At 36.3% G+C, this 23,666-nt stretch overlaps 1 protein-coding gene across 5 annotated transcripts in view; it reads right to left on the bottom strand.

The window, feature by feature from the left end:
• The window catches only part of LMO7 (LIM domain 7), a 264,422-nt gene that overhangs the window by 48,693 nt on the left and 192,063 nt on the right, over positions 1-23,666 (bottom strand). For 2 of the 5 annotated variants that reach the window (XM_036756252.1, XM_036756253.1), the window contains exons 6-10: positions 16,256-16,286; positions 14,994-15,107; positions 13,026-13,224; positions 8,817-9,069; positions 2,610-2,639 (exon numbers count right to left, since the gene is read on the bottom strand). In XM_036756252.1, the coding sequence (XP_036612147.1) occupies positions 2,610-2,639; positions 8,817-9,069; positions 13,026-13,224; positions 14,994-15,107; positions 16,256-16,286 (627 nt within the window). Of the gene's footprint in view, positions 1-2,609; positions 2,640-3,773; positions 4,494-6,097; positions 6,299-6,650; positions 6,951-8,169; positions 8,374-8,816; positions 9,070-13,025; positions 13,225-14,993; positions 15,108-16,255; positions 16,287-23,666 lie in introns of those variants that run through there. The other 3 variants (XM_036756248.1, XM_036756251.1, XM_036756250.1) reach the window with 3 other exon arrangements.

Here is a 23,666-nt window from a genome sequence, read left to right as displayed (position 1 = left end):
TTACTAGAGACTTCTGCCAACAACCATCAAATAAGTACTAGCTTTTGAATTTCGTAAAACCACACCAAAATCCATGCAACATAAAAGCATGCACATGTGAAATACCTCCCACACACGATGCATCCTGCTAGACAAGCCAAAAAATTGACAAATGTTAACAGCTCAACACAAGCAAGCCAGAAATTACAAAGCCAAGACTTAGATATGTATAGTGCATTTCTTTCTCTTTAACATAACTCCTGCCAAAGAGACAATGTTAATGGCATTTCCATAAGTAGTTACTTTGCAATAAGACAGAACAATGAGCAACAGTAGGCGCTGAAGTATTACAAACTTCACTAAAAACATTATGCACAGAAAAACAACATATAAATATGAAGCAAGCCCTATATCATAAGCCTAAAATCCATCTAATTTGTATTTATAATCTGAATACACTTGGATTTTTAATTACGATAAAACTATTGTAAGAACTTGTGTGCTTCCATACGTAATTTTTCTGAATTCTCTTAGACAAGTGAATTCTGAGTACGTGGGATCTCCACTAAGACATTCATACTTCATTGTATTTACTCTCCATTATCTGCTAAGACATTCATTATTCAGAAATCTCAATTCACTGGGCATATTGCTTTTATTTCTGCAAACGCTTTAATACTGTGATGCATTAAGGGCATTTTTTAAACTACTATCAGGGGCAGAATCTTGAAATACAAACTACAGAAAACATTAATGCTCCTAACTATAACCACAGATAAATATACTGAAGTGCAGCATTCATATTTCTAAATTTCAGTCTTGGCTCCACTCAGGCAGTTGGGCCAAATTTAAAGACTAGAAAGGGTAACTATTCAAATGGCCATGAATGATTATACTCTTGTGGATCTTATCTGTCCTCAACTAATGTTCATTTGTTTTTATAAATTACTTTACTAACATATCTGAAATTTATATTTTTGAGGCTTCCCTTAGATTACAAAGGATTTTGAAAGAAAATATTAAATTCTAAATAGGCTGAGGTTCAAGCAAGTTTTTGAAACTAGTTAAAATAATTCCTCACAGTGAATTGCAAGAGTGAAAGATTAAATATGATTCATGGAGTCTCTTTTATTGCCAATGAGGTATAAAAATGAATATTCTAGAAATCATTTTTTTAACTGGTGACAGATAAGTTCTTGCCTCTCAAGGACATGCCCAAGACTCACTTTTACCTTTCATATCTAGAAACTGTATATTAATTTATGAAATTTTAACTTTTCAGTTATTTTCTATAGCATTCAATTTACCTGAAATAAGTAACCTTTCAGGAGAGCTAAGATTCCTGAACCTTAAAAGAATGGGATCATGGTACAAGGCACGAAGAATTAAAATGTAAAAAATATAATATTTTTAGAAGATATTTTTGGTTAAGGATCAAAGGCAAGTTATTTTTTTCAGATTTCTCATTTTGCTTGCTATTGTTTAAAAATAACTAGTAGTTATTCTATATATTAATTGTGGAAATACAAATGAGTGAAATATAACTACCTTGTATGGTATGTTTGTGAATTACATATAAAGCTGAATTATTCTAATATCTATAGCTTAATTCAGATTTATATCCATGATGGAAGAAAAAAGTCTAAAGAAGTTTTTTTTTTCAAATCACAGAAATTTTATTAAATTTATTTTGTGGACAGATTGCTACTGAATATATTTAGCAATTATTTATGATCTTAATTCTTTCAAAGTTTCAAGCTACAATAAAGAATGGAGTTTACTCTGTAAGGACGGGGTGGGGAATCTGAGGCCTTAAGGCCACATGCAGCCTTCTAAATCCTTAAGTGCTACCTTTTCAAAAGGTCACATGTGGCCTTAAGTCCACAGGTTCCCCATCCCTGCCTTAAGCAGTGTTGAAATTTCTTGTGATTAGCCATAAAGGAGACTGTAACAGTGTAGATGGATCAATGTAACCAATCATTAAATATCAGAAAATTAACTTTTGAACTAAGAAAATTATCTCTAAATGCATGTACCACTGACAAGGTGATCACCATCCAAGCTGCAGGCCAGAGGTAATGACAGTTGTTTGTTTTTTGTTTTTTTTTAATGAATAATAACGTTCTTTAAAGTAATCTAATCTCAAAAGGAATTGAGCCTACACAGATAAATGTTGACATTCATTGTTCGGGCATAAGATTTCTTTCAGAAAAGAGACTATATTGATTTTAATAAGACATTAAGAAATCACTAAAACTTAAATTTTCACATATGTTCTTTTGGTTATTTAGTAATTAAAATATCATTTGACCTGCTTTCGTTTCTGATTAAGTATTTCTGCCACTTTAAACTACCTCCCTCGTTCAGAATCTTTAGGGGAAAAGTTGGGAGTTGACTTTTAAACATCTAACCATTATTTTCTCCAATGTAATACTTTAGGAATTTGAATGATGCAAACGTAGGTCCTAAATATCCTAAATTTTCCTAAACATATAACATTTTAAAGCCTCATGCATGGCACACAGTCCCCAGTTTAGCTCAGGCCTTAACAAACATGCATCATCAGTCACGAATTATAGAAAAGGACGAACACTGGAGAAAAGGTTTCCATTACTTCCCATAAAACTTACCCATTCTCATCAGAAATCTTTTGAAAGAGTCTAAGGAACCAGAAAACCAAAAGTTAAAAGTGTCGTTAATTTTTTTCTGGTCATGTTAGTTCTTGAATGTTGAAAACTTTATGCACAAATTATTCTAACTAGAGATGGACAAATATTAAAAGGTGAGAGAGTTTTATTTATATATTTACCCATATCAGAGAATACATAGCCAACATTATTTAAATAACATTCTCAAAATCTGATGAAATTTAGCCAAAATCTTTTAGGTCTCTTGAATTATACCTAAATCAGCAATCCTTAAAAAAAAAAAAAAGTCTCATGTTTAGGTCCTTTGAATATCACATACAACTGAGGTGCATTCTAATCAATAAGTTAATCCAAATAAATCTCATCTGATTTGTCCACCTCTAATTCAACACCAAAAATACAAACCACTTAACACATAAATGCAGACTCCATCATTTTAAAAATGACCGTAGTTATATACACATGAGATTCAGATGACACTAAGAATTTCGGTAACTGAGGACTAATGAAATTCATGCATTTTTACATTCATCAAAGTTTGCATTTAACCTTGTTAAGCCTCACATCAAAAGCAAAAATGTTTCAAATAAATGAAATTCAAGAAAATCTGAGACAAAACCAAAATTAAGAGAAATGAAATTTGCAATGCCATATTTTGGGGGAAAGATTTTAAATCAAAATTATATACACTCCCATGTTCCCTAACACATAATTTCCAAAAAAATATATCCAGACTGTTCACAAAAATGCCTGGACATCAATACTAAGAGCTTATAAAAATAACTGGTAACTCTTTCCATGGAATCTCAGGTTATAGTGGAGAATTGTGCTTTTGCTTAAGGCAACAAGCAAGTTTCATAATTTTTGGAGTTCAGAATGTACATTCTTAACAAGACCTGAGCAGATAAATTTAAGGAAGGAAATGATGTAGTTTTAAAAGAGAACAAGGGATACAAATACGGCATTGCACTATTTTTTGTTCTGCCAAACAAGAGTAATTTTATCAAAGCAAAATAAAACTAATTTTTTTCAAATTTGCACATGGCATGCATGGTTTAGCAACACATGATGTTGCCCTCTTTCACAAGAATTAGACAGGACAATAAGCTAAATAAATGAACAACTCTTGCAGAAACACACTCTGACCTCTCAACCATCTGTCGTTTCTTGTGCCTAACTTTGCTGGCTGCTCGGATAGCCTCCCATTTTTTTAAGTCCTCTTCACTGCATGGACCAGGAGTGAAACTGATGGATGGTACAGTTGTTCCTAGTTTCCAGGACTCAATCTTACGAGTCAACATATCATCCTTCTTTTGACAAGAAGATGGAACTAAGACTCTACAGCTATTATTTTTTTCTTTTGATGAAGATGTCCTTTCAAGTACACAGAGAAATCTGGCTCGGATTTCTGGTGGGAGAGTCCAAGGTTCTGGAAAGGGGACTGGGTGGTATTTATCTGGGGCTCCCGATAAAGGCACCTCTTTCTTCTGTGTTGGAATTCTGCGAACAATCATGTCATCTTTTTCTAAATCTGGAAGCACAGGTTCACCTTCTCTCTGTTGCAGGATTATATCTCGCTCTATGAAATGATCAGGTACAGAGAATCTTCTAAAATCTTCAAAAGCTTGAAGAACGGCAGGATTTGCATGGAAAGCCCCAGTCTTCCTAACAAAGTAATCATCATTTTCTAAGTCAGGATCCAATACTCCATTCTCAGTATCATCTCTTCTGTAGCCTGGGGCATAAAAGACATTCCTTCGGCATGTTATGATCCTTGGGCCAGATGTGGGATCAATTTTGGTCTTTGTTTCAGAAGACAAGATGTCATCAGAATATGTTTGTAAGGCCTGAAGTAATAAAAACTGACTGAAGCATATAAAAGAAAAGGAAGGTAGAATCTTAGAAACTATTTTAAAAGGCAACTAAATTAGAGACAAACTAGCAGTATTTATATGTAAATATTTTAGGTGCTTAGGCAGAAACACTGCTCTGGGGGGGGGGGGGGAAGAGGGAGGAAACCTTCTGTAACATATCCTTGCTAAAAAATATGGAAAACTAACTCAACTACCTAAAAAGGGCCCAACGGAAGAAATCAGAAGTGCCAAAGGATGGGACTGAGTTGATTTCTCTTGTAGAAGAGCAAATATTACGCATGGGTTTATTTTATCAAATATTGTCTTCATACCAGCTGACTATACTAACCAGGCAGAAGGATCCTAGATCTATCTATAGCTAGACTGTCTGCTCCAATGTCCTCATTGAAGAGGTGAGGTATCTGGGGCCCAGAGAGCTTAAGTAACTCGCCTAAATTTGCACAGGTCATGAACCTAAGTTTCTATGATTCAAATCCTGTGGTGTTTTAACTGTGCCATGTTTCCTAAATTTTTTATTTAATAAGAAGGAAGAACAACACTGAGGAATACCATATTTTGGAGACATACATTTAGTTTATTAGGCATATCACAGCCTGTGAAAAATGAAAAAATACACAGACACGGAAGAACAATGCACTGTTATTCCTCTTCCTTCTGCCCTCCCTATGAGGATAGAACTCAACTTTTTCTACATACTCTCTTCTTATTTATAAACCCTTTCATTTCTCCTCCAAGCATAAAATAATAAATATTACAAGGACACATTTTAAAGGGAAAGATTTTAACTCAAAAGTGTATTTGCTCCCATATTCCCTAATACAAAATTGCAAGGAAAGTACAGAATTCCAAAATATCTTTAAAATGCCTAATCATTAGCATAGAAAAGAGACTGAAAATTATCCACTGATCATTTCCACATACTTTCTGGTTATAACAGAAAGATGGTCTGGCATATTGGATAGAAGGCTGGCCTTAGAAACAGGATGTCCCAGGTTCAAGAGCTACCTCTAATACACACTAGTGGTGTCCCACTGGCAAATACTCTTAATTTCTTGATGCCTTGGGAAGATATAAGTTACAAATGAGTTGCTGATCTGTGTTGATGAAAGACATTTCTACAGGGAGGTCCTATACCTATAAAATTCCAGATCTGGATCAGAGAAAGGGGTTTTTAATTTAAAAAAAAAGGAAATATTTGGGCCTGATATTTTTTAAATGACAATATTAAAATATTGTCTCCAAAACATATGCATTTAACTATAAAACCATAAAGGTTTCTAAATGTTTATATTTCAAAATGCAAAATGAAATTGCTATGCCACAGGCATGTTGCTCTCTACTTTTAAAAGAGCTTAAATTGAAGTTTCAGGGTTTGTTTGTTTTTTAATCTATATAAATGTCAAGGTCATAAGCTTGCCAAAAAGCCATTTTTATCATTTTTTCATACTGAATGCATTCAAGAAATGGAATCTCATGCTTCAGTACAGTAAAAACAGGATTGTCACATCAGCTTGGGTTAGTGCGACTGCAGAAGCAAGTAGATAGATAATCTAAGAGCACTCTTCAGATGGGTCAGGCTCATGCAATCATATCAACCTGGGTCTATCAGAAGCATCACTGAATCTCCTTTCTGTATTTCTGTTCCATGATTTGGGGGCTTGTTTGGTAGCAAGATCCATCAAGATTGACCGTCTTAGGCAATTGCCATCTGAACCTCGCCCTGCTCTCTGTGCCATACTAAAAATGGTAGGGTTTTGTTCACAGATTGAATGCTCATCTTCTGAGTCTGAATTCCTTCTATTGTTCCATGATATGGGAAAGGGAAAGGAAAAGAAAAATAAGAAAGAAGAGAGAGAGAAAAATAGAACTACTGAAAATAGTATAAAGTCATAATTGTTTATGGAAGAGAATTCTTTTTTTCAGGAGCCAGGCAGGCATTTCTTAAATTTGTCAATTAAATACTTCTTTTCAAATCTAGTATCTCCCGAAACATACTCAAAGGCTTAAAGTGCTGATGTGACCTGGCCAGAAACAGTATGGAGAAATTTACCTCTCCCCACATTTTTTTTTTGTGTACAAAGATATACACAAAAGTAAATGAGTCAAGTCAAAATATATAAGCTCCACAGAAACATGCACAAAGACAAACCTGAATCCCTGAAACTCCTTATACCACGGCTTGTAAGAAGATGTCTTTTTAATTCTTTTCCAACTCAGATCTTCTGGAGTCCAACTTTTGGGGAGAAACTTATCAAAGTCACTCCCTGCAGTGGGTACTACTGGACTTAATTTGCGCACATAAAGATCATCCTTTACAATGTTTGGCATGCCTGTTGCTTTTTCATCTTCTTCCTCTTCCTCCTCCTCCTCCAAATAGCTAGAGGAGTTTGAAGTTCCTTTTATTGTTAGCCTGTTTTCCACTTTAGTGTCCCATTTCCTCCTCTGTTTACTGTTCAAAACATCCAACCAGTTAAGATACTTTATGAGCAATTTGACAAGGAGTACACAAAAGGCATGCTTTTTGGCTCACAAAGTTCACGCCACTGTGAATGAAGCAAATTAGTTCTCACTTTCATCACTGCAGTCCCTAAAACAAAGTTAAGGCATTATAGATGCATTTTATCACAACCACTGGATAACCAAACGAACCCCTGGAGCTGCCCAGAACAATTATTTAGTGACTGTGAGAGAGACAGACAGAAAGGAAGGAAGGAAGGAAGGAAGGAAGGAAGGAAGGAAGGAAGGAAGGAAGGAAGGAAGAAAGGAAGAAAGGAAGAAAGGAAGAAAGGAAGAAAGGAAGAAAGGAAGAAAGGAAGAAAGGAAGAAAGGAAGAAAGGAAGAAAGGAAGAAAGGAAGAAAGAAAGAAAGAAAGAAAGAAAGAAAGAAAGAAAGAAAGAAAGAAAGAAAAGAGAGGGAGGAAGGAAAGAGAGGAAGGGAGGGAGGAGAGAATGGAGGGAGAGAAAAAAAGAAAAAGAGAAGAAAGGAAGAAGGGAAGAATAAAAAGGTAGAGAAAGAGAGGGGGTGTGAGGGACAGAGGAAGGAAGGGAGGGAGGGAGGGAGGAAAGGAGGAAGAGAAAGAGAGATGGGGGAGGAATAAGGGAGGGAGAGAAAGAGAGGGGAGGGAGGGACAAAGGAGGGGAGGGAGGGACAAAGGAAGGAAGGGAGGGAGGGAGGGAGGAAAGAAAGGAGGGAGAGAAAGAGAGGGGGGAGGAATAAGGGAGGGAGAGAAAGGTAGAGAGAGGGGGTGGGAGGAACAGAGGAAGGAAGGAAGGAAGGAAGGAAGGAAGGAAGGAAGGAAGGAAGGAAGGAAGGAAGGAAGGAAGGAAGGAAGGAAGGAAGGAAGGAAGGAAGGAAAGAAGGAAGGAAGGAAGGAAGGAAGGAAGGAAGGAAGGAAGGAAGGAAGGAAGGAAGGAAGGAAGGAAGGAAGGAAGGAAGGAAAGGAGGGAGAGAAAGAGAAGGGGGAGAGAAAGGTAGAGAGAGGGGGGAGGGAGGGATGAAGGAAGGAAGGAAGGAAGGGATGGAGGGAGGGGAGGGAAGGGAGTAGGGAAAGGGAGGGAAGGGGAAAGGAATGGAAGGGAAACAAATGACACTTTGGGGGATGTTACTTTCTGGATTACAATGAATTAACAGCACAGTAGATATTCAGATCCAATACAAATCTCTCTGACCTCATCAGTTCCTTGAATCCAGTAGCTAAAGGCTCAGTTGTAGAAAGCTTTTGTGAACAAGACTTAGGCAGGCTGGTTTTCAAGATGGAAAGCTGTCTAGATGCCGAGGAGCACTCATGCCTCTTTTTTGCTCGGAATCTACGGTTGGCTAAGTCATCCAAAATTATGTCAGGCAACCTTCGTTCATTCTCTGAATCTGAACCACTGTCATAGTCACACATCACCATCAGATTTGAAGCTGGATTTGAAAAACCACATCCTGCTCTGCTAATTTGATGGGAAGTTAAAATAATTCTTTTTCATCTCCACTGAGGTCAATCAAAATAGGGAGAAATTAAAGAAAACAACACTGAACATGAAAACCCCTAAGAACTGACTGGTAGACTGAAAGGTATACCAGTGAACTCAAGACATACATTCAAAATAGGAACTTTCAATCACATGCTGATATTCTAAATTGGAAGAAAGAAATCTTTCAGATATGAATGACTAAAATAAGATTGGAGAAGGGAGGGGGACCACTAACATACTCATTACCAAAGAACATCCAAAATCTATTTTCTCTGCCATACTTAAGTACTGTATCAAAATAGCATCACAAAATACACTGAATTGGAAAATTAAATATTTAAAGTCGACACCAGTACCTTGAGAAGGTTCCATCAGCTTCAGTGTACACAGGACTTGCCCAGCTTCTTCGATTATCCTCATTCTTGTCTGGCCTTTTTTTCCTCAGTGGTGCTGGCATGTAGGTTGGCTGTCTACTTTTGTGGGGTAAAAACCGATTGAATGGTAGAGCAGATTTGGGCTCCACAGTTGATATCCTTCGATAGGACATATCGTCCTTGTTATACTCCTGCATTTTGAATGTGAGTTCAGAATCTGTGTCGCTCTCACAACCTAAAAAGAAGCACACATACAATTTTTTTCTGCTTTACTCTCCAGATTTTGCATCTAACTGAAACCCACACAGCTTGCTTGCTCTGTCTTTCCCTTGGAAACTCAGCAGTGCTGATGCTAACTGCTCGGATTATTTTTAGAAATTTGTCATGAAGTTGTGATAAGAACCATTAGGTGGGACTTGCTTTGCACACTGGAGCTACATGCATTACATTCTTTCACTGTACCACATTCTATGCAGAAAACAAAGTGCTAATCTCCTGCCAAACCATCTTTATTTCTAGTCTCCTCCCCCTCATGTCCCTAACCCCACAGTTTTCCAGAAACCTACTATGCATGGCAAATTGTGTCATAATTAAGTCATATCTTTTTAAAATAAGGTGCTAAAATAGTCCCCAGGTAATTAAGTAATTTTAACTAAAGCAATGCAAATATAGTAAATGTATGCATGTGTATCTATGTTGGAGAGACACATTGACAAATCTTAAAAGATCTTGGATCAGTGACTACACAGAAGCAGTGGGCCAAGTGTAAGTTATTCACCACTGATAGCAATAGAAATTGCTTTGGGAACTTTTGTATTATGATGCTAAATCATTTGCACAATTTTTTTTAAAAAGGGTATCCATTTTTACTCTTTTTCAAATAATCCCAAAATGTATTTCCTATCTTTAGAGGGACAAAAAGAGACAAGAATAAAAAGAAAAGAGGCTCGAGAGGGACAAAAAGGAAAGGGACTTGATTTTCCAATTAGAATATACTTGCCCCAACAACCAACTTTTTGCTCCTGATCTTCCTCTCTCTTACTACTACATTTACTTACTTCACTTTTTTGTTCCTTTGTCATGCACAGCACTGTTCAACAGCACCCTCTCAGGGCAATGCATGTTGGCAGCAAGGGAAGGGCACAATTGGCAGGAAAAAGATAGTAGCCTGAGGGTCACTAGGATTAATCTAAGCTGATGAGGTTTTGTCCTAAGTGTGAGAGGGCATGTATAGCAGCTAACAGAGAGAGCAGAGACCTAATAGCGAAATGCTACAGTAATGGGAAAAAGAGAGTCCACCAAATTGCTAGAGGAAGAAAAAGGGGATGAAAGTTCTTACATCAGTGGTTTCTAACCTGAGATTCATTAACTTGCTTTTGTTGAGGATTTTTAAAAATAGTTTTATAAATCCAATATAATCTGAAATCCTGTGCATATTATCTTATGCATTTAAAATATTCTGAAAGGGAACCCACAGGCTTCATTCACCAGACTGCTAAAGGGGCTCATGACACCCAAAAAAATTAAGAATCCATTTCTTAGAGTTTGTGACTGAACTGGCAAATAGCTAATACTATGAATGCCTCAATTTGTTTGTCTGGTATTCATGGTTTTTTCCAACAACGTTACACACTTGTCAAAGTATGTTATTTAATGAAAATGTATAACTACAACTTAGATCACTTCGCTGCAAGAGCTGAAATTTTGAGTTATTTTGTGTCTTGTATTGTTACTCTGTCTACACAGAGTAAACATTTGGTAACAATTTTTTTAAACCCTACTCACTTACAAATGGCATACTTCTATTTACAAAGTTCCCCCACAATTCTTCAAGGTAAGTAGTACAAATATCTGCATTTACTGATGAGGAAATAAAAGCTCTTAAAGCTGTTACTTCGCATCACATACGTAGGAGATGTCTGTGACAGAGACTACATGAAGGTGAACAGGATGAAATAAAGGCATATAGATAAGTCTGGAGTCAGATGTAGAGAGCTCCAAACCTGCTTAACTCCAAATGTACTATTCTTTGTATCATACTGCGTGACTCAAAAAATGCTTGTCAGTAATGGAAAAACCACCAAAAAAAACCTATAGAGAAAAAGAATAATAAAAAATAGTAAACTGGCTTTATTTTTAAGTCTGTTAAGGAATTATTTAATGCTGACCAGTTTATGATACCTGATAAATATCAAGTGTTTTGAAACAGAATTCAATGAGTCCCCAAAAGAGGAAACTCATTTTATTTCACTGGCTATACACCCAAGCCTTAACCACCATCATTCTATGAACACTGTCAGTATTTCTTTTCCAAAAAGTGTCAGGATAGGAGAAAGCTACAGTTCGAATTCAATTGATTACCACCACCACCCCCCAAAAATTAAGAGCCTACTAAGTCTTTGGCACTATGTTAACAAGTGGGTTTACAAATAGGAAAACAAATAATTATAGCCTCGAGCTTACATTTTTACAGGGAGAGTAATGAAGACAAAGTGATAAATGCAGAGGAAAAAATCCATATAAGTTATGAAAACTGTCAAGTAGGAATAATTTAGGAAAGGGAAAGTATGATTTTACTAAGCGATGGTTGTTTGGATTGAGCCTGAATTGAAAAGATTTCAGTAAGTGGGGGTGAAGGAGGAAAGCGGACTCTAGAGAGAAGGGACAGAATAAGCAAAGGTATAAAAATGGGAGAACAGAGGACAAAAAGAGGGACAGTAGGTCAAACAATTTAACTGGAATATAGCACACATAAAATGGCAGGTCTGGAATGAAACTAGAAATATAGCTTGCTTGGGAATCGATTTTAAATAACTCTATATGCCAAGATAAGAATTTTAAGCAATTCAGTAAGCAATGGGGAGTCACTGAATGTTTTTGAGCAGGAGAATGATGTTATTGGCCTTTATGGGGACATGAATCCTAAAGCAGAGGCTTGGATTTAGTACTGTGTTACTACTACTTTTGAATTTTCTGATGTTTATGCTTTCCTACACATTTCTCTTTCATTTTCTCATTATGGTTCCTTAACACTATCTATATCTATGTATACACACATATACATACATTCTCTTTCTCTCTCTCTCCTCTCTACCCAGCCCCGCCCCCTCCGCCCCGTGTTTCAAGTTCTCAATCACTATTTCTCGATTAATGGTTTAGTCACTCAGGTGAACTGTGTATTAAAAATTATCTCAAATAAAAAGAACAATGAAACTACAGAGATATATGAAAATTATATTATCAAATGCCTTGAGAATAAACTAACTGCAACTAACACCAAAAATATTGATGAAAACAAAACCAAGGGTCTACTTTAAAAGGGAATATATTTGATTGTTTAGTGGATTTTTAAAACAAATGCAATGTTGGTGAATGGGAGTTTATTTTGAAGAATTCAAAAGTTCAAGAATAACAAATTTTTATCTAAATATGAGTTAAGTGAAAGGATAAACAACCTACTGTCACAGTCTGACTCACAATTCCAATTTTGTAGCTGTTTCCTGTTGAAGAAGGTAGAACCAGAGGAATTTTCCAGGAAGGAATATTCCTTGCCTGAAATTGCAGTCAGGATAAATGTCAGTCAGGAACTTGCGGAGATTTAAAGTCAGAAATACTTGACATGACTTGGTACATGAAAAAAGACGAAGAAGTGCTCTTTTCTCTTTTCTTTAAAGATATTGGGGTTGCAGATGTAGAATGTTGTATATAGAAAGTGCCAATATGTTGTTGGTTTTGCTGAACTAACTTTTTTTCACTTTTATATATCTTTTTGACAAGGGAAGCTTCTCTGGGTATGGGAGGGGGAGGGCACTTTCAGAAATGAGTAGGATGTAAAACCAAGGCATCAATATGCTTTTTTTTTTTTACAGAGACAACTGACATCCCACTATAGTAGTAGAGATAAAGTAATGGTCTAAGGAATCTTAAATGGGCATACATACTTTATGCCATCAACTTTTTAAAAATTATAGAAACACAGATTTGAAGAGAAAAGGAGAAAATAATAGTAAAGGAAGAAAATATCAACATTGTTACATGATTACACGACTGCTTAGTGACCCTAAATTTTTCTAGCTTTATTTGTCCCAAAACTTGTCTCCCCTTCCATACCCCCTCTGACAACTACACACACTCCTTCATCCAAGGAAAAACACATTATTTGGATAACTTAAAAAAAAAAAAGTAAGTTACCTTCACTGCCCCCTTTCAGAGTTAAATCCGATGAACAACTTGTGAATGATCTAGACCCAAAAGAATCCAAGCTATCAAAGGAATCGTCTCTTTTGTGGTAGGCTGAAGGACTGAGAAATTCTCCACGTTCAGTATACCAAATATCTCCGTAGCCACTGTCCCTGCCACTCCTTTTCAGACTGCTGGAATCTTCAAGTGCCTAAGGAATTTTATTTTTAAATTAACAGTGGGTTAGTTTAACCTTCCAGGAATTTAATTAGCCATTACTAATAATTTTTGATTGCATATTTCATTCAAAAGGCTCTGTAGTCAATAGATGTATTGGGCCTTCTCTACTGGGCCTATGACAAATTCTTCTAGACGCTTAAGTCAAGGACTTAAAATGTTAAAACCACTGATATGGTTAGTGCTTCCACAGTGACTATCAGTGCTTAAAAATAAGAAAGATGAGGAAGTAATTTTTAAAAATATAAAAGTGTTACTGAAGCAAGAGGCAGGCCTGGTTTAATAGTAAAATTCCTGCATAAAGAATCAAAGGACCTTGGCTGAAATTGCAATGCTAGGTGGTGCAGTGGATAGAGCACCAGGTCTGGAGTCAGGAGGACCTGAGTTCAAATGTGACCTCAGACACTTATTAGCTGTGAGACTCTAGGCAAGTAACTTAACTCTGTGCCTCAGTTTCCTCATCTGTAAAATGAGCTGGAGAAGGAAATGGCAAAGGACTCTAGTATCTTTGCCAAGAAAATCCCAAATGGGGTCACGGAGAGTCAGACTCAACTGAAATGACTGAAAACAAAACAAAACAAAACAAATTACTGTTTATGTGGCCTTAAGCAAATCATTTAACCTCTCTGGATATACATTCCTTTACCAATAAGATAAGGGATTCCCTCCAAAACAAGCAAATGGGATCATAGATTTAGGACAGGATAGGACTATAGAGATTCTCAAATCCAAACCCTTTGTCTTACAGATGAGAAAACTAAGACATTGAGTAAATTAAGTGACTTCCCCAAGATCACAAAGCTTGAAAATTTCTGAGGCAGAATTTTAAGCCAGGGGGTTAGTCTATACCAGGGCTTTTTAAACTTTTTCCACTTTTTAGGTTTAAGGCAGCATTAGTTGGTATTGTGTGGCCTGAGGGTATGCACAGTGCAAAGTGTACACGCTTTGTATTCAGAAACAAGGCTACAAAGGAAGTTGCAGGATGCAACATGGGCAAATGCTTCCAGAAACACCTCAGATTCATTATGTGTTTGGTTTTTAATTAATTTTTGGTCATGGCATGTTGAGAAACTTTTCACCGCTGCCAAATTTTTTGTGACCCCGTACGGGTTCTCGACCCATAGTTGAAGAAGTCTTAATATGATATCTGAGGTCCCTTTTAATTCTAAACCCTCTGGAAATGAAATTGAACCACAAAATTTCAAAAACTATTGTTTGAAAATTACCTACAATTAACATTATATATTAACAACAATAATAACAGCCAACACTTGTATAGTACTTCAAGGCTTACAAAGTGAAAAAGGGATAACTATTTCTAAAAAGAAAAAATGTGCTATAAGCATCATGTATTGGCAAATGTTAATACACATTAATGTCTGACATCTAATTATCAGACTTCTAGAAAAGAATATTACTGCATAATAGAATACAAATTAATATTACCAATGATTACTATGAATCACAGAGTCATGGAACTTTAGGAAAGAGGGAAGGGGAGCTTTGCAGAGCAAGCTAATCCAACTCCTTCATTTTACAGATAAGAAAACTGGAGAGATAAGGTGACTTGCACCACTATATTAATGGCACAGCATCCTAATTCCCACCTATGATGCCTAAACAAGGTGTTTCTTATTGACAAATGTTTAAATGCAAAATTAGCAAAGTACAAAGATTATATCATAGCATGTAGTATTTGTTACATGAGAGATTATATTATACTTGAAACACTAGGTTCCTTACCTTAGTCAGAGCTTGTCCTAAAAGATTCTCGAATGCTTTCAGATTAAGGTAAGGACCATTATAATAAGGATCACTCTGTGCTTTCCTGCCCAGCCAGTATAAGGTAATCAAAACCTAAAGAGGAAAGTAATCTCACAAGTTAAGATTACAGTCAAAATGTAGAAATATGTTTAACATGATCATACATGTATAACCTATATCACATTGCTTGACATCTTGAGGAGAGGGGAGGAGAGGGAGAGAGAAAAATTTGGAACTCAAAATTGTATTAAAAAAATGAATGCTGAAAACTATCTTTACATGTAATTGGAAAAAATAATATACTATTTACCAAAAGAAAGATTATTAGTCAAATATTTAACTCATTTCCAACTAAAATAACATGAAAAATTGCTAAATCATAACTCAGACTACTTTAGGTCTGAAGAACAGAACATATTTTTTAATCTAGAAAATAATATTTAAAAAGTATCAGAGTTTTCTGCCACTATTCTGAAGATGTTCATATCTCAAATACGTTGATAAAGTGAACTACATATTCTGGGTAGGGGGAAAGGGGAAAGAAGAGGAAATGGTAAGGAGTGGAGATGAGTTCTTGCCAAATAAATATACAAATACAAAACATAAAATTATCATAGCAAAGCAGTATCAGGACACCTATTTAGAGAGCTTTGAATTTTTATTAAAATGCTTAGTCTAGGGAAAATATTTCCAGAAATTCTTTCCATTTCTGTTAATCACATCAAGAGGTATATAATTGTAATTTTATAATGCATAATTAATTACACAGATAATAAACATAAGCCCTAATACTATAATACTACAATTTTTTTACTGAGAAAAAAAATCAAATTTGTCAATTTCCTCTCTACCATAAAATTTCCTTTACTGTCATGAAATCTGTTTTATAAAATGCCTTTTAAATTTCATGCGACCAGATTTTCAAATAGTTTTCAAATTACACCATTTACACATACACCCAAAAACATTTGCCTTAAAAAATTTTTATATTGCCTCTAATCATACTAATGCCACCACTGCTCCCTTCCTATTACAGTCCAACTTCCCTCCTCATCCAACAAGATTTAGGAAGCACAAGCAATGTCTAGAGCCAAATAAACTCAGTATTTCACAAAGGAATGATTTCTAAAAAAAAAAATTTTTAAAGGTCATTGTAAAAGAAGCAGAATTTATTAGTTATTTGGGGGCCCATGCAAGGGTGACATAATTTGGGTGGAGGTAGAAAGGTAAACATATCTTACATTTTTCACTCTCCTATCAGTCTCTTCTTGCCTGCAAAGAAGAAAGACAAATATGAATCATATGAAAACTTAAAAGTTAAAAAAAAATCCAACTAAACCACTTATTTATTCCTATTTTGAATATTAAGAATTTCTGATGGCTCAGAATGCAGATTTTCCATTAAAGGTAAGAACAAAATCATTCCCCACTCACACTTACCATAAAACATTGATGAAGTGAGCAAATTTCTCTAAAATGAATTATAAACTTTCTGCCCAGGTTAATGAGAATGCCTTTTCCTATTAATCTCATTCAACATAAGCTGAACAAAGAGAAGTTAAAGTCTTTGTTGTCTAACATCTCCTCTGCCATCTCACTCCAAAGTAAGCACCAGCAGGTTTGTACATATGAGTTTCCTTAGCTACTTTTAAAACCAAAAGAAAAAAAAACACCAAGGTGCCTGAGTCCAAGTAGTTTTCATCTGAATACAGAGATTTGGACGCAGTAAAAGTAATGATAGTAAAGATAATGATGATGGTGATTTTCAAACATGCAGCATTTTAAACTTTGCAACATGCACAGTCTCCTATGAACCTCACAAACAGGAGGTAAGTACTACAAAGTAGAGAGTACTCCAAAAGTTTAGTGTAGCTTTGAGCTCATTGAAGCTTACTAAGGACAAAAACTTCACTAAGACTTTTGAGATACGTTGCATTACTATTATTCCTAGTTAACAAATAAGAAAATTGTGGCTCTAGAGATGAAATGACATGTCCATAGTCACACAAGCAATAAGTGTCTGAGGAAGGTTTTGAACAGGCAATACTGACTCTAAATACAGTGTTCTATCATCTATATTAACAATAGAGTCTTCATAAGGAAATGGGATTGCTTGAATAGTCAATAAACTTTTATTAAGCACTTACTATAAATCAGGCACCTTGCTAAGCTCTGGGGATACAAATAAGAAAAAGAAAGATGGTCCCTGCCCTCAAGAAGCTTATAATCTAATTTAAAGAAGACAACACAGAAAAAAGGAGGGAGTGTGGAGAAGGAAAGTACCCAGCAAGGAGGCATGATGGAGAAATCCAGTCCAGAGCACATCCCTTGTTGGAAATGAAGAGATGGCTGGTTTTGGAAGGAGCTCTCCATTCCACCCTCCATTCACAGGACTCCCAGAGACAGAGGGTACTGAGGAGGTAGGTGTGCCAAAGCTAATGTATTCCTACATGATGATAAGGTTCTTGTGGCCATGATGAAGAAATCCACAGGAGTACAGCCAGATGGGATATGAAAATCATATAAATGCAAAATGCATTAAGGATGTTAGAAAGGATGAAGTTATAGTGGTTAGTTCTAAAGTCCTTTTCCAATTTTATAGACTCTCAAGAAATAAAAAACCTATCATAACCTATTGCGCCAATGCATTTTTTATGTGGTCTATGCATTAAGGGATTATTAATTACCTTCGGTGGTTTATTTTCACCAAAGATAGTCCATCACGTGCTGGACTTGGGAGTCAAGAAGAACTGTGTTCACATCCTATTTCAGACACTTAATAGCTATGGTTAAGCACTTCCCCTCTCTCTGCTTAAATTTCCTCATCTATAAAATGGGAATCATTATATGGTAGCACTTCCCAGGTATTATCAAAATCAAAGGAAATAATGTTATATAAAGTATTTTGCAACCTTTAAAGCTTGTCAGCTATCATTATAGTCTACTAGTTCTCTTTGTCCCTTTCTAGAAGGCAACTGAAAGTATGGTATGAATAGGACTAAAATCACCCCCAAAATCCACTGTTCAGGAACTAGAACTCACAGCTAATATTATCAATCCATTACTTAACTAACTACTTGAACCATTTTAGGTCCCAGTACCTAAAATGTACCATTGTTTACTTCAGGAGGAGTAATGCAGGAACAACCACTGGAGATACTGGGAAATAAGACAGGAAGAGAAGAGTCAATGCCAATGTTCACCACAAGCAAAGCTGATCAAATATATTACAGAACTGAAAAATGATTCCTCAAGACTTATGGCAAAGGACCAAAAAACACCTGTATCACCTAGTGTATGGAAGGAAGTTAACAGATGTCTCTTGAATCTTTTCTTGGGTACTTTCTAAAGGTTTTTAGCTCAATACCTCTTCATTTTTATTTTTCTTATTATAAGGTAATCTACTGGAGGTAGAAAGAATGTGTTCTTTGTTTTGAGATCAGCACTTTCGAGGTCTGACAGCAAAACCTTTCACATTCTTTGCTAATCATATGAATTTATAACACTCTCCAATACAAAGGTACATATAGCACTGATTTAATGACTATCTATCCTTGAAAGGCAATGCCAGGAATGTAAGCAGTAAATGATTTGCTAAGGTAGAGTTCACTATTTTCCAAACAGCAAACAAATTCCACCACATTGCAGCTGGTAATTGGGTTGCTGCTTTGCTTCCTAAGGTCACAGTGGCACAACCCCAAGCCTCCTGAAAAAGATCATTGTGGAGAGAAGGGAATGGTAATGTTGTCTTGCTTCAAGCCAGCTGCATTCCTACACAATCCATTTTGAAATGTCATTTAGAACAATCTTCATTATCAAAGTTGAATGATGTTATACAAACATCTACCCAATCTTTCTGCCCAAATGTTTTAGGAGCCTGAAGCAGTCTATTTAACTTAGAGTCCCTTAAGTTAATAATGAAAAGAGGGAATAAAAAGAGTTCAGAATATTGGGGATACCAATACTATGACACAGAGGTGGAGAAGAAATTAAAACTACATGAATTTCTGGAGAGCAATTTAGAGCTATGCCCAAAGGGCTACAAAACTGTGCAATTCCTTTGATTCAGCAATACCACTACTAAAGACATCCAAAAAAGAGGAAAAGAACCTATCTGTACAAAAATATTTATAGCAGCTCTTTTTGTGGCAGCCAAGAATTGGAAATCAAAGGGATGCCCAACAACTGGGGAATGGCTAAACAAGTCGGGGTATATGATTGTGATGGAATATTATTGTGCTATAAGAAATGACAAGCAGGATGATTTCAGAAAAACTTACACGAATTGATGCAAAGTGAGCAGAACTAGGAGAACATTGTAAACAGCAACAGTAATATTCTTCGATGAAGAATTGTGAATGACTTAGCTATTCTCACCAATACAATGATCCAAGACAATCCCAAAGGACTAATGATGAAGCATACTATCCACCTCCAGAGAAAGAACTGATAATAATTGAATACAGAATGAAGCATATTTTTAACTTTCTTTTTTTCTTTTGAGTCTTCTTATGCAAAATTATTAATATGGAAATGTTTTACATAATTGCACATCTATAACATATATCTGATTGCTTTCCACCTCAGGATAGGAGGAGGGGAGGGAAGAAGGGAGGTAAAGAATTTGGAACTCAAAACTTTGAATAAAAATGTTTTTAAAACTATATGAATTTTATCATTTTCATTGAGTTAAAATATAATCTTCTCTAACACCACCCCTTTCTAAGTAATGAAGTTTATCTTATGGTTATTACTCTGATACCACTCATAGTTTCTATCAATAAATCTCAAAGGAATGACAATAACAGATAACTATGCAACTATGCAACATAAAACCAATGTCTAAAGACAAAATATGGGTTCAGGGAACAAAACCAAACTTCAAAGTGGTAAGCACAAAGTATCTTTCTTTGGAACAAAAGTTCCCCTACAGGGTCCTAAGAGATGCATAACAGAACTGGAATGTGCCCAAGAATGCACAATCCCTATAAGAAGAGGGTTGGAGGCCAAAGCTGTATAAAAGTAACAGGAATGGTTTTGTAGCCCTTTATGCAAAATCATTATTATGAAGTTCATACTCTAGTCTCAAAAAGTAATACATCCAGTATTCCAAAGAAATCGGCAAGTGCATCTGACAGGTGTAACCAAGCACTTATCAGACTGAACAGTTATCATTCCTTTGCTCCCCTGGCAGAATCACAGATATGGAAAAAAATCAGCATCAACCTATACCCCACAAAAAAATCCCTCCTACAACACATCAAACAAGTGGTCATCCACATTATATAAACATGGCCACTAGCAAATGCTCTGCAAAGCCAGTTGAGAGTGAAGGATGTTGCTAAACAGCTATTTTAAGTCACACAAATAAATGAAAATAAAGTTACTTTTTGATCAAGGCAGCAAGTTATCTAATGTCTCTGGTTCCTAGATGTGGAAAGATTTCTAAATTAAATAAAATACAAATTACCAAAGGTAGATAACTTCTCTCTGCAGACCAAGAAAGTATAGTCAAAACAGATGGTTTTGCTGGCTATAAACCTATTCCTACCCTTGCCAAGCCGAGCAAGAAAACTACAAAGTTGCAGGCTAATTGCCTGATCATCCAGAGAGATTTGAAGGAGACCAGTTGTAGGTGGGAAGAGAATTTCTCCCAACCTTCCCTCCTTTCCCTCCTAGCAAGGACAAATGCAAAATGAAATTTACCAGAGTGCCTTTCACATTATGTATGCTTTCCTTCCCCACTCATACAGCATCTGGACTGAGCATAGGAAATTACTTCTGGCTAAGGACTTCTGCCCAGCTAGGGAGCTGGGCAAACAAATAAGATGTTAGTGTCATTGCCAAAACATCCAGGTTGGCTCCAAACCAGGCTATCCCACCCTTGCACAGTCAATCAGTGCCAGTCTAAGCCAAGCACCCCTGAATTTCCCAAAGGACCTAAAACCTCATTCCAAAAAAATGCCTTGATGACTATACTTTATTCACTTTCTATCTGGAGATTACCTGAAACCAGAAAATGTCAGCATTTGGAGCAAGGTATTAATGTAGCCCAAGGAATTTCAGCACTTAAAAAGACTTAGAAATCATCTGACAGTGCCCCTGCATTTCACAAAGGGGAAAACTGAGACCCGGAGAAGTAAGCTGTCATTTGTTATTCGAACAAATAAAACTAGAGCCTAGATTTCCACACTTTTAGAGAGTAACTCTACTACACTAGAAAGTACACGGGTCCGCCTCATCACTTGGGCTTTACGGCTACATCAAAAATACAGCAGCGGCAGCATCGCTAAATTTATATAGCATTGAAAGGTTTGCATTTTTACATATATTCTTTCATTTTATCATCATGACAACTCTGGAGGTAGGTGTTATTATTATTATTAATTATTACTATTATTTTACAGATAAGCAAATTGAGTATCAGAGAAGGGAAGTAACTTGCCCCTTTCTGAAGCAGGTTTCAAACTCAGTTCTTCTGGACTCCAAGTCCGGGGCTCTAATCATTACACAATCCATCTCATTCTTAGAATCTACGCTATTTGCTCGATGGCAATCCCTAGGTGAATTCCTAAAAAGTCTCCTTCAAGTTCTTGAATCTCATCACAGAATCACAGAGCTGCACCCAAGATTTCCCCAGTCAGGGAAGCAGCTAGATGGCTCAATGGATAGACTGTGGGCCTTGGAGTAAAAAGACTTGGGTTCAAATGAGGCTTCAGACACTATCAATTGCATGACTATGTAAGTCATTCAACCTCTCTATGCCTCTCTTTCTTAAAATGGGAAATAATAATAGCCTCTTATCTCCCAGGGTTGTTGTGAAAATAAAATGAGATGATATTTGCAAAGCACTTTGTAAATCTTAAAGTCTTATATAAATGCTAGCTATTATTATTATCATGATTATTATTCCCTGTTTCTTCCCGAAATAAAAATCCCATTCTTTTCAACTAAAGTTAAGTAAAAAACTAAGATTATACTAAAGTGTGAATGAGTGATAGACTTCTCTTAACCTACTTCCATTTTAAAGGAGAAGCTTTTTAACCAGAAATTAATCCTTGATGGCTAAAGATTCCGTGAGAAGAAGTTTAGAATTTTAAGCAGATTAGGGGGATAATGTAATGAACAGGGCACTGGGCTTGGAGTAAGGAAGATCTAGGTTCAAATCTCAGGCCAATTACTTAGTAACTTCTCTGTGCCCTGAGTTTCTCATCTGCAAAGGAACAGCTTAGACTCTATGGCCCCTAATGTCCCTTTCACCTCTAATTCTATCATCTTATGATTATTTCCTTATACTTATTAGGAAAAAAAGTCAAAACTATAAGGGAAATGATCAATCTGTCAGTCTTCAAAAGGGCTCGGTGGAAGCCATATTAGTCCTCCCCACTCACTCCCTTCCTTCATCCAGAGGACTTTCAAAAAGCTTTTTCAATCCTAGCTCCCAGAGGACCCCTCCACTCCCGTTGTGACAAATCCACTCACCCTGGTATTTGTTGCCCTGAATGACTCACTGTCCAGCTTCTGGCTCCCCCATGGACCCACTCCTGAGGTCCAAACCCAGAAAACCCTATCCAGAGTCCCATCCTGATTATAGCTGCCCAATCAGGGACTCCTTTCCTGAGAGCTGGAATGAAGTTAGAAGGGCTTGGCTAACTGAATTGCTGCTTCCTCCTAATCCTTGAATGTCAGAATTACAAGGACATTTAGTCCAATCTCTTCACCTTAGAGAGAAGGCAACTGATATATCTATTGAGTCTCATGGTATTCCAGCTAGTAATTAAAATAGCCGGAATTTGAACTTGTCTGCTAACCCGGAGTCCAGGGCACTACCTTTATTACTGCCTTTATAGTTTATTGCTCACAGTTTAGGATAGAACTAGACCTGTGATGTTTTTTTTTTTGGCTGAGAAGATCCCCAATGAGGAAACTTTTCCTACTAATGCACATCAGCAGCTTCTCTACAACTAATCATCTTAGAGAGTTGTTCGCAACTTCCCCCAACACCTGATCTCTCTCCAATCACACACATACACAAATAATAGAGTGAATATTGCCCTAATCCTGGCTAGTTAATCCCCTGCTCAGGTGCCACTACTCCACAAAGAGAGAGAGCAAGAGAGAGAGGAGGGAGGTGAGGAGAGATCAGAGCATAGATCTAAGTCACACCCACCCACAGAATTTCCCTGCCTTCCAACTGAAAGTTTCTCACAGCACTTTCTCTGGAGCCCTCTTTTGTATTTATCTAAATCAGTAGAGCTGAAAGTGCCCTTAGTGACACTAGCTTATTTATTTTTTTTAAATGAGAAAAAAGAGGTCCAACCAATATCATATGATATCTTATTTACATTTTATCCCCCCTACCCCATCTCAAAAAGAAAAAAAAACAATTTTAATCCCCTTAACAACAAAGCCATTTTTCATTTTTGTATCCCTAGTCCCTATAAAGCCTTGCACATAGTAGGCAATTAATGTCTATTGAACGGAAGTTAAATGGATGCCTTGGTCAAAGGAAGACAAAGTGAAAGTATACTTTCTCAAAACATGACAAGCAATGTTTTGGTGGGAAAACAATTCAAAACAGATGCCTAACATGGCACTGCTAGTTTCACATATGAATTGTGTTTTATATCTAGAGATGAACTAAAAAAAATC

Source organism: Trichosurus vulpecula, chromosome 4 (genome assembly GCF_011100635.1).
Source record: "Trichosurus vulpecula isolate mTriVul1 chromosome 4, mTriVul1.pri, whole genome shotgun sequence".
Taxonomy (NCBI): Eukaryota; Metazoa; Chordata; class Mammalia; order Diprotodontia; family Phalangeridae; genus Trichosurus; species Trichosurus vulpecula.
The sequence above is the reverse complement of the archived record's forward strand: the minus strand, read 5'-3'. Positions and strand labels throughout refer to the sequence as shown.